The 14,208-nt window shown below is 40.8% G+C and overlaps 1 protein-coding gene across 3 annotated transcripts in view; it reads left to right on the forward strand.

Annotated features, from left to right (window-relative positions):
• Window positions 1-14,208, forward strand: part of LOC120373929 (CREB binding protein) — a 187,311-nt gene that overhangs the window by 166,145 nt on the left and 6,958 nt on the right. For all 3 annotated transcript variants that reach the window (XM_039493001.1, XM_039493002.1, XM_039493003.1), the window contains exons 24-28: window positions 998-1,148; window positions 1,990-2,136; window positions 2,659-2,772; window positions 3,332-3,497; window positions 4,643-4,810. In XM_039493001.1, coding sequence (XP_039348935.1) covers window positions 998-1,148; window positions 1,990-2,136; window positions 2,659-2,772; window positions 3,332-3,497; window positions 4,643-4,810 — 746 coding nt within the window. The remainder of the gene's footprint in view (window positions 1-997; window positions 1,149-1,989; window positions 2,137-2,658; window positions 2,773-3,331; window positions 3,498-4,642; window positions 4,811-14,208) is intronic.

Here is a 14,208-nt window from a genome sequence, read left to right on the forward strand (position 1 = left end):
TAGCCCTACAACTGATGAATAGTAGCTGCGGAGGACTGTGAATTAAATGTAGCAGGGTAAAATGGGTGACCATGAGAATGCATAAGTGAATTATGCCACCACTTTGATTTTAGGTAGGGAGGAAATATGCTGATAAGACTAGAATAATTAAATACAACTTACTACTTGGCAAAATGTATGTAAAATTGTATAAATGATTTTAAAAAGCAGTAGCAATAAGCCCTACAACATAAGGTACTCTCATTTTCACAATTTCACAATTTAAATGACTTTCTTTAAAAGTAACGTTTTGAGAGACTTTATATTTTGAATTTATTAAAAATTGTATCTTTTTGTCTGTAGTGTACTTTTTTTATGAATAGTTTTTAAATGTTAAAAAAAAAACCTGAATTAGTGGAGCAGGGATATACAGTATGTGGACTTGAACCTTTAGGGGTTTCTTTGCCAGGGCAAATAACTATTAAAACTCAGTAGGTACACTTTTATAATTATGTAGATTACTCAGACTAAAACATCTGTTTTTAAAACAGTGAAAGCTCCTTTGAAGTCAGGAGGCTTTTCATTTCTGTTGACTTGCTTTGCTTGAAAAGGTGTGACTGGGAGCCAGATTTATAAACTGATATAATCTTTCAAACTGCCAGATGAGTGTTTTTCTTACAAGAAAAGTTTTGCAGTATTTAAAAAATCTCATACAAAATTTTAATTACCATGAAAGCCTCCTTTATTAGTGCATTTACAAAGTGTTTTTTCCACTGTGGTGTGGTTAGCCTGCCTATAAGAGTTGTGTAAATTTAACTTTTGCTAAGAAGGTGACTTTTTATTTTGGCTGTAGAAGGTAACTAATTCTCATGCAATAGTAAAGAAAACTGAAAGCATCATTCTAGGAGCAGTGAGTCAGAAAGATCTCTCTGACACTGTGATTCAATCTAAGCTATGTTTCAGTTTCCCCAGACTTTTTATCACTACTTACTTGGTCTTTGATATTTTTCCCCCTTAGGGCTTCAAACTACCCGTTTAGGAAATCATTTGGAAGATAGAGTAAACAAGTTTTTGCGGCGACAGAATCATCCTGAAGCTGGGGAAGTCTTTGTCAGAGTGGTAGCAAGTTCAGATAAGACAGTAGAAGTAAAACCAGGAATGAAATCCAGGTCAGTCCTTTTTTTTTTTTTTTTTTTTTAATGGTAGCATTTTGAAGTATATATCTTGTGTAACTTTTTGCCTACCTAGGTATAGTAGAACCTCACTAGTTTGCACTGATTTGGAGACACTTCATAAATTATCAAAGTTTGGTAATTGACAAGCCAGTGAACAAACATAATGAAGACAATACACCATAAAATGTATTTTGTTAATTTATTTTGGGAGTTGTATTTTAACTTTTAACTTACTTATGACACTGATATATTCTGTAGTATAGTTTATAAAAATAATGCAATCTTAGATTATGCAACATTGTTTTTGCACAGGTTTTGTGCAGATTGTAGGACGCATAATTTAGTACAGTGCAGATTAATAAAGTTCTACTCTAGTAACATTTCATTAACTATGTTGCCTTTCTGTATACATTGGCTTCTGGAAATGCTTTTATAGTAAATGGGCTGATTGATAAATGGGATGGTTTTTGAAAGGCTTTATCCATAAAAGTACTTAGTTTTACTCCACAGATGGCAAAGTGTTGACTGCATTTCACTTAGTAACTTCAACGCGTTATAACTAATGTACCATTTATTTAGAGGCTGGCAGTTTCTTTGGACAATCTTGTACTTTGTGTTTGCACGTTCAATCATAAGTTAATTGTATGGAAAAACTTTTGTCTCAAGGCTTTATGGAAACTGACCTTGCATTGCCATGATACCATTTTAATATGATTCTGTATTCTGCCAGAACTGGTACTTAAATATTTCTGAAGAATTAAATAATGTTGTAAAGATCTGCTTCCTTTTTGATAGAATTTTAGCATCCATTGATAGATTTCTTCCTTTCTTGCAGGTTTGTGGATTCTGGTGAAATGTCAGAGTCCTTCCCTTACCGAACCAAAGCTCTGTTTGCTTTCGAGGAGATAGATGGAGTGGATGTGTGCTTCTTTGGCATGCATGTACAGGAGTATGGCTCTGACTGCCCACCTCCAAATACCAGGTACTTTTTCATTTCTACAGCAGTGACTGGTGCACATGGAGCCTTTTAATATTTTAAATACAGGCTAGCTACACATACTTCCACATACTGAAATATTCATGGCACACACAGTCTTACTATAAAGTTAAGTGTGGTGAAGACTTTTCCACATCCAAAAAAAAAAATTGACAGTCAAAATGTTAGGAAGTACATAAAATTCAAATCTGTCTACTTCTATGTCTGTCTACTTCTGTATGCTAGCATTTTCCCTGATTTCTCAATATCTTTGCCTGTTGTCCAAAAGGTGAAACACTAGCAATATTTCACTTTTATTTCAGCAGCTTTACATCATGTACTTTGACGTGTCTCTTTGGTCCGTGAAAAGTGCTCCTCCTCTTTGAAATCAGCTGCAGTCTTTATTTTCCAGGTCCCTGCCCAAAGCAACCAAGTCAGTGGCTGTTGTAAAAGCTGAACACCAGCCTATGAAATCTAATGTGGTTTGTATTTGAATAACTTTTTTTGTTTTCTCCCTGATCCTCACAGGCGTGTGTACATATCGTATCTAGATAGTATTCATTTCTTCCGACCCCGCTGCCTCCGAACTGCCGTATATCATGAAATCCTTATTGGATATCTGGAGTATGTGAAGAAACTTGGGTGAGCAAAAGTTGTCTGAATTCTTTGCTGTAATTCAATGTCATGTGAACAGTATGGTTATTCTGTGTAACTTTAATTAAAGAGTAGACTTCTCTCTTATTTTGATTTGTTTAAGACAATCTCTTACCTTCCTTCCACCATCTTCTCAAGAGTCTTATGAAACAGACACCTCTTCTCCCGCAGTGGAGATTAGGGTTTGGATTTCTGCACCAGTGAGCGTATAGTGTTTTTTTCCCCATACCGGTAACGTTTTTCCTAAATTTCTCTTTCCCTTTTTAGACTGAGAGACTCTCTCTCCCTCTTACCCACTAAACTGGTGAGAGAGGTGGGTACTAAATAGCCCAGGCAAAGCCTAAGTTCCATGATTAGACCATGGGCCCTTGTATAGACACAAGCTATTACTGCCATAAAACTCCCCAACATCTTTATAAGGAAGTGAGAAGTCTGATTCCATTTCTAAATGGGGTTGGGTTTATGTATAGAAAAGGCAAAGGAATTTAATTAAAATGCCAAATGAGTGTTAATTGAGGTGTTGTTGGTTTTTGCATGTAACCTGCAGGTATGTGACAGGTCACATTTGGGCCTGTCCCCCAAGTGAAGGAGATGACTATATTTTCCATTGCCACCCCCCTGATCAGAAAATACCAAAACCCAAACGCCTGCAAGAATGGTATAAGAAGATGTTGGACAAGGCATTTGCTGAGAGGATCATTCATGACTACAAGGTTTGTATACCTTTTACTGGCTGGATTGATTTTACATTGTTCATTATATCTAGGCTACTTACTACACTTCTTCAATACAAGGGAAGAGACAGTGACACTTCTGGTTAATGTTTTATAAACATTTACATTTTTAGCCATTATCTTCCCTTGCTTACAGTTTTCTGCAACTTTCACCTCTGAGGCAACAGCCTTTTAGTCTTGGTCTCTGCCTTAATGGAAATTTTTTGTGAACATTTGAGCAAAACTAATTCAGCCAGGTTTGGCTAGAGAGTGGGAGATAAATAAACAAATATAAATATCTAGATATATAGCTATACAGTATATAGATATATATTTTAATCAAGCCTATTTGAACAGGAGTGGTCCTGAGATGCCTGGAGTTGAAAGATGAGTTTTGGCATGGAAATAGCCTTTGTCAAGGAAAATTGCTATGGAAGATGGTGGCAAAAATTGGTTTTGATTTGACTAAGTTATGACCCATTGAAAATCTCAGGCTGAAGGTGCACAATACATTTGAAAGGAGTTTTCTCACTGAGTTTATTAGTCTAATGCTAAGGAAAGTTATGCTGTTCACTCTTAATTAGCTAACTTAGCTGGGTAGTAAATGAAAGGCTCCATGATGCCCTTGTCACATTCATTGCTTATCTTGTAACGGAAAAGCTGTGCCACTTGTAAATTTGTACAGGAGGTGTTCTTTCCTAGGGGTGTAGGACATGTGACTAACGTTTAGCCTAATAGCCAGGTTTTTTTCTTTCAAAAATCTCTACTTTGAGAGAGAATTCTCTTCTTTGAGTAATGGTCCCTATTGTATTCCACTGAGGGTTACAAAGGAGAAGGCTGCTAGAGAATCTGTTCTTTTCTGATCACACACATACTTTGTTTTGAAATAACTAAACATATGTATATATTGCTAGTAACTTTATAATCATTAGCTGTGCAGTTGTATTTGTGACAGTGTTTTAGAATATACTGTAAACTCCTCCATGTAGAACCAGTTCCTTTCCAAGTGTCCTACTGTGTACTAAAAAAGCTTTAAGCCATGTGAGTGCAGCAGGTATGCCTCCGGTTCTGCTATTGACTTCAGGCTTTTTTTTTTTTTTTTTGGTACTTCATTCAATCTTACCATTATGTGACACATTTAACAGGATATCTTCAAACAAGCAACTGAGGACAGGCTGACAAGTGCCAAGGAGCTGCCTTACTTTGAAGGTGATTTCTGGCCAAATGTGCTGGAAGAGAGCATTAAGGAGCTGGAACAGGAAGAGGAGGAGAGGAAGAAGGAGGAAAGTACAGCAGCTAGTGAAACAACAGAGGTAAGTTAACCTTCACATACAATATTTGTCCCCAGATCAGAAGGTTGTCCACGTTGCTAATCTCAGTTAGAGCTCATACCCAATACTGATAATGCAATTCAGAACTAGAAGAAAAAAAAATTTTTGTCTTTCAGTTGAGTTTTTAAACCAAGGTTCCCATCAGCTAAATTTCTGGCTTCTTTCCAGATAAAAGTAAAAATTCCGTGGTGCTTTTTAAATAGAGTAGTAAAAACTTCCATGTCACAGACAACGTTCCTACTTTCTTTTAAAATGCTTTCTAAAACCCAAGGATGTCTGTCAGCTATTTTGGATTGCATAATGGCTGCCTGGTTTGCTTTACAGCCCTTTCGCTGAATTTCTAAATTCAAGCTACCTTAAAATATCTGCATTTTGAAAGACACTATTTAAAGCCTGAATTCTTCTTTCTATAGCAAGCCTATGCATGTCAATTTGCATTGATAGGGGATTGAAATTCAAATATTAATACTGCTAATTACTAAAGTTTTTTCACTCACTTAGCCCAAGATTCTGGATGGTGTAGTTTCCGCCAGTACCAAGCATGTTCCAGTCCACAGAATCATCAATGGCACCGGGGCGTTTACCTCTAGCTTCCCTATCAGCCCCACCCTATGCCAGCAAGGAGTCAGTGACCAAGATGACAACCTCCCTCTGGTCTCTCACCATGCCCCATCATTACAACTGAGACTCTCCCAGCCCACTTTCTGATCCCCAGACCTCCTGGTATGGCTACCCTTGGGTGCAGCCACTTTCTTCCATTCATCAGGCATACTCTCAAAAAAAATCATGACAGACAACATTGTGAAGTGTTCAGTCAGAGACCACCTTGGGATTGTCACCTGATGTGCTGAAATTACCTCTGAGCCTGTTTTCCATGCCAGCTTGGGTCTCCTGAACCCTGCCTTGTTGAGCTGGACACGCTAGCCTGCTGCAACACAGACTCGGGGTCTGGGCCACGCCCCCAAAGCTGCAGACTTTAACCAAAAACAGCTCAGCAGGTTACCTCGCCAACACCTATACACCTAGTTCCCAATGCGATCAAAACCCCAAATAAATCCATTTTACTCTTTATAAAGCTTATACAGGGAAAACTCATAAATTGTCTGCCCTCTATAAAACAGATAGAGAAATATGCACAGCTGTCTGCTCCCCCAGGTATTAATCACTTACTCTGGGTTCATTAATAAATAAAAGTGATTTTATTAAATATAAAAAGTAGAATTTAAGTGATTTCAGGTAATAACAGACAGAACAAAGTAAGTCACCAAGCAAAATAAAGGAAAAAACACAAAATCTAAGCCTAATACATTAAGAAACTGATTACAGGTAATATCTTACCCTCAGAGATGTTCCAATAAGCTTCTTTCACAGACTAGACTCCTTCCTAGTCTGGGCCCAATCCTGGGCTCCACCTCCAGTTATGGCTTTGGCACAAGGCAGGAATCTTTTGTCTCTGGGTCCCCACCTCTGCTTCTAAATGGAAAAGTACCAGATTTAAGATGGATTCCAGCATCATGTTACACGGTCACATGTCCTGTCTGACCCCAGCCTCCATTCTTCCTGGGCTGGCCCACACATACACAGAAAGGTTTGAAAGTAAACAGAGCCATTTACAATTCATTGATTCTGAAGCACCCTTAATGGCTTCCACTTCATATGTTTACATCAGTAATACAAGTTTATATCTTATTCTCCTAAATCCTGACACAGAAATAATACATAGAAACAAATAGGATGAACACATTCGGTAGATTATAAGCTTTGTAATGATAGCTTACAAGAGACCTTTTGCATGAAGCATATTCCAGTTACATCATGTTCACATTCATAAGTGTATTTTCATAAAACATGTGGAGTGCAATGTCATGCACATAGAATGCATGTTTTATGTAAATTGTCAGGGAGGCACCAGGTCACCCTCTCTTTTGCACAGAAGCACCAAAACTCTGGATTTGGTGCACCCCCACAGTGTACTCATATTCAGAGCCCCAGAACCTCAGGAGGACACTTAGGAGGAGCAGGAGGCCAGACTAGAAGAGGAGACTACATGACAAATGTCTCCTCTTCCTCTCCAAATGAGGCAGTGATGCCCCTGAACATATGGCACACCTCCTCCTCTTCAAGAATTGCTCTCTCAAGCAACAAGGCACTTTTAGATCATGCCTAGATTATCAAGCAGACACCAATCTCTGTTGCGCCAACATGTAAAAGGGCCAACAAGAAGTACTACATGCCCCAAAAAGAGGCAAACCTAACTCTATTGTGAATGCCATTAATTCACGAGGACAGCATCACCACACTAAATCGATGCCACATGATAGAGACTGGAAGAGGCTAGACTTATTTGGAAGGAAGGCATGCTCCTCAGCAATTCTGTAATTCAGGATTTCAAACTGCCAAACCTTAATGGCGAAGTACGACCACATGAATTATGGAAAACTCTGCCTTATTGACCGCTTGCCAGAAGCACGAGAATAGTTTCAAGCCATCATACGTGAGGGCCAGCTGGTAGTGAGAACGGCACTACAGACCACACTGGATGTTGCGGATACAGTGTCTCGCTCAGTTTCGATGGTGATGGTAATGAGCTGGGCTTCATAGTTGCATCTCTCAGGGCTGCCAAAGGAGTACAGATGATGGTTGAGGACCTCCTTGTCGAGGGCTCCAGACTCTTCGCTGTCAAGACTGATGCCTCACTTCATACTTTGAAGGATTCCAGAGCCCCGCTGCGCTCTCTAGGAACCTACACACTGGGACAGAAAAGGAAATTCAATTCATAACCGTCTCATAGATCCCGACCACCCCAGTTTCTCCCACCGCTGTGATGCTGTGAGCCACAACGAAAGAGACCTAGAGCAAAAGCAGAAACCAGCAGCCCCTCAATCCTCAACATCCCAGCCCTTGACCTCAGTACACCAGGTTTGACACCTTGGTCGAGGCCCTGAACAACCATTCCTTGCAGCAACATCTGCAACACATGGGCCTTCCACATCCCTTCAGATGTCACCTATCTCTCTTCCTCAGGAATTGGGAAAACATCACTTCCAAAAAATGGGTCTTGGAGATCATTTCCAAGGGTTACTCTATCCACTTCAATTCTCTCCTCCTCATTCCTCTTCAGGGACCCTTTTCACGAGAGATTGCTATGTTAGGAAATAGATCACCACCTATGCCGAGGGGCCATAGAACCAGTCTCTGTACACTTCAGAGGCAAAGACTTTTATTCCAGATATTTCCTGATCCCCAAGAGAAAGGAATATTGGAGACACATAGTAGATCTAAGAGCACTAAACAGATGTGTGATGGTGCAAAAGATTCAAGATGATCACACTAGCGGCTGCTATTCCATTTCTGGAGCAGGGAGATTGGTTTTCAACCCTCAACCTACAGGATTCCTACTTTCACATCTCAATCCTACTGTCCCATAGAAGATTCTTCCAATTTACCTTTGGGCAGGACCACTACCAGTACAGAGTACTTCCATTTGACCAGTCCTCTGCACCCAGGTGTATTCTCCAAGGTCCTCTCCGTCGTAGTGGCACATCCATGAACATTAGGTATTATTTACCCATATCTGGACAAGGTTCGTTCCTTTGAAGACACCCTATGAGCTACTCAAAGGGCTATGCACATATTTGCCCAACTGGGTCTACAACTCAATATCCAAAAATTGACCTTGACTTCAGTACAGTGTTTGGCATTTATAGGGGCCAAACTCAACACCGTGCAAGCGAGAGCATTCTTCCTGCAGCACAGTTTCGACACCCTGACCAGTCTCATAGAGACAGCCAACAAATGTCAGCCAGAAATTGCCTCAGCTTCTTTGGCACATGGCGGCATACACGTTTGTGACATCTCATGCCCGACTACACATGAGGTGTCTGCAGGCATGGTTCAGATCTGTTTACGCGCCAAACAAAGACAGGCTGAACAAGCCGTTAGTGATACTCTCCAGAGTCAAACATTCCCTGGAATGGTGGAAAGCCCTATCCAAGGTCTGTGTACGGATCCCATTTGCACAACACCCACCAATACTGATTCTACTGATACTGCAGAGTTCAGGGCAAATGGTCTCCCACAGAAGCTGTACTCCACATCAACCTTTTGGAGGTAAGAGCTGTCACATTCCTGCACACACTTTCTCCCATTCATCATGGATACTTTCACAAAAATCATGGCAGACAACATAGCATGCATGTTTTACATAAATTGTCAGGGAGTCGCCAGGTCACCCTCTCTTGTTCACGGAAGCACTACAACTCTGGATTTAGTGCATTCTCCACAGTGTACTCATCTGAGCCATTAATATGAGCTCAAAGGCTTTCCAAATAGGTCTCAAATTGTATTAACTGTTATCATGCCTGTAACCTGCTGCCTCCATCAGGAATTTGCACACACTTCACGTGATCCATCTCCACCTCTGTTGTATTTGTTAAAGATATTTCCATCTCCGAAATCTACAGGGCAGCAACGTGGGCCTCTGCTCATACTTTCGCGGAACTCTGTAATTATTTCGGACTCTGCTTCTGATGCCAACTTCGGCTCATTGGTGTCATCAATAATAGACTCCATTCCAAAGCCCCAGCCCTCCTTAGGGGACACTACTGTGAAGTCATGTACAGTGGAGCACCCATAGGGAGATGTGTCCCCCTATAGGTACTCCGTGACCCGTCCTCTTGCCCTCTACTTCGGAGTTTACAACAAGGGGGCTCTGTTGTAGAGAAGGAACTGAGAGCAGTTCACCCACACAGCGCTAGGTAGCCTAGTGGCAGAGCACAAGGGAAGGAGAGCACGTGTGCAGGCTGAACAGACACTGCTACCTAAAATCTGAAATCAGGGGTGCAGATACAGCTACAGTAGAGCACCGATAGGGGGGGACACCTTGAAGAACCATAGTTATTGCACAAGGTGAGTAACTTCCTCTTCTCATTTTAAATGTAGTCCGTGTGAATGCTGCTGGTCAATACTGCAGGTAGGTAATTAGTATTCATGTATTAATGTTTGATAATTACTTAATTTATCTGACTCAACGTAACTTAGATTGAAGGAAGTAGTAGGAAACAAGTGATTGACTGGACAAGTTGAAAATCATTGTCATCAAAATGTGGTTACAGTAGTTTTTAAGTACAGGTCTTCCAACAGTTTCTCAACATAAATTTCCTTCAGGAGTAGTTTTTTTCATTTTTAACACCTTCAAAATGGCAAAGATGAATCTGCACTAAAGACAGTCAGCAATATTAACGGAAAGTCAAAGATTGAAATTTGATTAAGTTGCAAGCACTTTAAATATAGCACAAAATGAACAATTTAAAGAAATGATTGAAACACTTCTCTGAATATGCAGGTTTGAACTCATAGGTTCACTACCTGATGTTGCAAGTGAAGAGAAGAGAAAAAACTTACGAGTCAAAAGAACCAACAATTGCATTAATGCAAGATAGCTGGCTGAAATTGAGAAATGGTCTGATAAAGGCTATAAGCATCCATACCGGGGGGGAAATGTGTTCCTACTTAATGCTAGTGTTTCTGTGTTTAAAACGAAAACATAATATTGTATCCAAGTTGCTGAAGATGCCAATCCAAGAATGGCAGAGAAGTGTTACAGTGAAGACTTTGCCATTTGGCTTAGAAAATGCAAACAGAATGAAAGAGTGCAGACATCCTAAACTTCTCAAATGCATTTATCCTAAACTTCTGTCACTATTTCAAATCTCATTGAGAAGGAAATTACACCTAATAACAGGGATGTCAAAATTGTGGCCTCTTGATATATGTAGTTTGTCCAAAATCTTTAAGTTTCTACCTCTCATGTTTGTGAAGAGCAGCTTCCAAATGTGAGCTTAGCATAACTGATGCAGTGGTGATTGTCTCAGTCTGCTGGCTGCCTGAAACCATGAATGAGAAGTGTGGATACCCCGATGCCCTGTTAATCTCTTTGAAGTGTCATCTCTGCAATCCAGTGGCATTTCAGTGTCAAAATTGACTAGTTCAGTGCTGAGCATTTTAGCAGATAGACTGAGGGGAGAGAGTGGCAGTGAAGCCCACAGGGAAGTTGGAATTAGGAGTTGTTGCAGAGAAGGAAATGCAGAGGGAACAACATAGGTAATACAGACAGGGAAGAGGGAAAGAAATGAAGAAAGAGGTTGGGGAAACAAAGAGCAGAGATAGCAGTGACACCGTAAAGAGAAGTGTATTTTCTCACTGAGTAATGCAAAATGCAAAAACAAGGTCCTGAATAAAAAACAAAACAAAAAAAACTAAAAGTTTAGTTACTACATAAAAGCCATATTTGCCTCTTGATCTCTCTGCAAACTTCCCAGTGACAACATAGGCAATTGCTATGGATTGAAGGAGTACGAAGTCCTAAATTTATATCAGGGACCATAATTTACCAGAGAATTTGGCACCCCTGCATTACACAATCCTCAAGTACATGATGCAACCATGATGGTTGGCAGCCCCTGCCTTCCCACGCCCCCCCACCCCAGCTCATGTTCTCCACACACAGTCACATGGGGAAAAGCTGCTCTAAATTCAGACAGCCACTAGAAGATTCACCACTCCCCTTGTGTTAGGAGGATTCGTGAGTAGCTACTGTTGAATCCCTTCCCCCACCACCCTCCAAGGAGCCTATGGCCTGCTGACACTTGGCTACCCTAATGCTCCCTTGGTACAGTTGGCACCCAGCACAAATGAGTCGCCCTCAGGCAGTTCTCATTTACCACAGGGACTATCCTGGTGCCTGGATGGTGCAGAAAGAGGGGAGTGCAAAAAGGCACCTTTACCCTCTCCTCTGCTCCAAGCTGCACTGAACAGTCCTTGGTTGCTGTTGAACACAAGCCCTGTTTTTCTGCCTTTGCACTCAACAAACATAAATGTTATGTCGCACTGAGTAGGTGGAGGACTTAGATCAAAAAATACCAACATTTTACTTACCAAGGGCCTGTGTAGACAAGCACGAAATGTACAAAAGCAATTGAAGGAAGTTTTGAAGAGCCTTGTCGGATTACAGGCTGATAACACCATCACCATCTCAGAGGGAAATCTGGTTTGGTCTAATTGACAGCAAAGAGCTGGAACAGCACAAGGACAAAACCAAAATTATTTAAGGAAGCTGTGGAATTAATGACTGATCCAGTACACAGAGGTCATAGTTTGTTCCCAGACTAGGAAGAAGAGGCTGAAACATGGCTGATAGGATATAACCCTGACTTTCCTTTCTCTCCTAGCCTTTAAGGGTGAAGAGCTAGATTTCTGCCCTGAACATATGTTTGCAAAGAAGGCTGTATCATTGTTGCATTAAAATTTTGGAAGGAAAATAAAAGAATGCAGGACAGTTGTATTCAGAATGTGGTCAATTTTGAAAAGACCTGCACTTCTGTCTGACTCCCATCAGGAGCACTAGAGTGTGTTTTTAATGCATTCACAGGGGCTTGGTCAAAATTTCAGTACAAGGTAGATGCTGAAAAAATGAATGAATTGATAAAAGAATATTGGTATCTAAAGGCAAAAGCAAGAGAGATAATCCTAACTTGTTAGAGTGGAGACTTTATTGTGGATCTAATATATCTGGATTTCAGTAAGGCGTTTGATACGGTACCGCATGAAGAATTACTGGTTAAATTGGAAAAGATGGGGATCGAAATGAAAATCCAGAGGTGGATAAGGAGCTGGTTAAAGGGGAGACTGCAGAGGGTAGTATTGAGGGGGGTTACCAGTGGAGTTCCTCAGGGCTCGGTTTTGGGTCCGATTTTATTCAATCTATTTATTGCTGACCTGGGAACCAAGAGTAGGAGTGGGCTGATAAAGTTTGCAGATGACACCAAGTTGGGAGGTATTGCCAATTCGGAAGAGGATCGGGATATTCTCCAGGGAGATTTGGATGACCTTGTAAACTGGAGTATTAGTAACAGGATGAAATTCAATAGTGAGAAGTGTAAGGTTATGCATTTAGGGATGACTAACAAGAACTTTAGTTATAAGCTGGGGACGCACCAGTTGGAAGTAACGGAGGAGGAGAAGGACCTAGGAGTCCTGGTTGATCGTAGGATGACTATGAGTAGGCAATGTGATGTGGCCGTTAAAAAAGCTAGTGCGGTCTTGGGCTGCATTAGGCGAGGTATTTCTAGTAGTGATAAGGAGGTGCTAGTCCCGTTATATAAGGCGTTGGTGAGACCTCATTTGGAGTATTGTGTGCAGTTTTGGTCTCCCATGTTTAAGAAGGATGAATTCAAACTGGAACGGGTACAAAGAAGGGCCACTAGAATGATCCGAGGAATGGAAGGCCTGTCGTATGAAAGGAGACTTGAGGAGCTCGGTTTGTTTTCCTTAACCAAAAGAAGGATAAGAGGAGATATGATTGCACTCTTTAAATATATCAGAGGGATAAATACCAGGGAAGGAGAGGAATTATTTCAGCTCAGTGCTAATGTGGACACGAGGACAAACGGATATAAATTATCAGTCAGGAAATTCAGACTTGAAATTAGACGAAGGTTTCTAACCATCAGGGGAGTGCAATACTGGAACAGCCTACCGAGGGAAACAGTGGGGGCGAAGGACCTCCATGACTTTAAGATTAAGCTAGATAAGTTTATGGAGGAGATGGTATGATAGGATAACGGGCTTAGTCAATAGGTCAATTAAGTGCCACACTGGTAAATAGTACAATGGGTCAATGATATGATATAACCTTTTCCAGAGGGTATGGCTGGAGAGTCTTGCCCGCATGCTCGGGGTTCAGCTGACCGCCATATTTGGGGTCGGGAAGGAATTTTCCTCCAGGGAAGACTGGCAATGGCCCTGGAGGTTTTTCGCCTTCCTCCGAAGCATGGGGCAGGGGTCGCTTGCTAAGGAGTGGGTGGATCGGCTTATGTGGCCTGCATCTTGCAGGAGGTCAGACTAGATGATCATAATGGTCCCTTCTGATCTTGAATTCTATGATTCTATGATTATGTTTACTGAATTGCAAGCTTTTCAGTTTAGATGGTGGTTGCCTTCGTGTTTGAATAAATTGCTTACAAAGAATATGTATGTGTATTTCATTTCATAGAATTTTCATGGGTGCTTTTGAGTTGTGGAAATCACAACTCGGGGAGAGGGTGTTTTAGGAGGTTTTTGACTGGGCGTTCATGTTTTAAAATAATTGTCAAGGGCATCTAGTTCCAAAGAGAGGCAATTTTTTTGCCTGGTCTTATAAATCTAAACATAATCTGACCTGTAAATGGGCATAGAAAGTGCTTTAAAAATTATTATTGTTCATACATAAAATTGATCCCTCAGTCAGCTGTGAAAATCCATATTGATGGGTTTTAAAAGGAAATTATTGTCCCTGTGCTTGCCTCTACCATTTAATACACAGTCATTACGGTCTGATGTGT

Source organism: Mauremys reevesii, linkage group 10 (assembly GCF_016161935.1).
Source record: "Mauremys reevesii isolate NIE-2019 linkage group 10, ASM1616193v1, whole genome shotgun sequence".
Lineage (NCBI taxonomy): Eukaryota > Metazoa > Chordata > Testudines > Geoemydidae > Mauremys > Mauremys reevesii.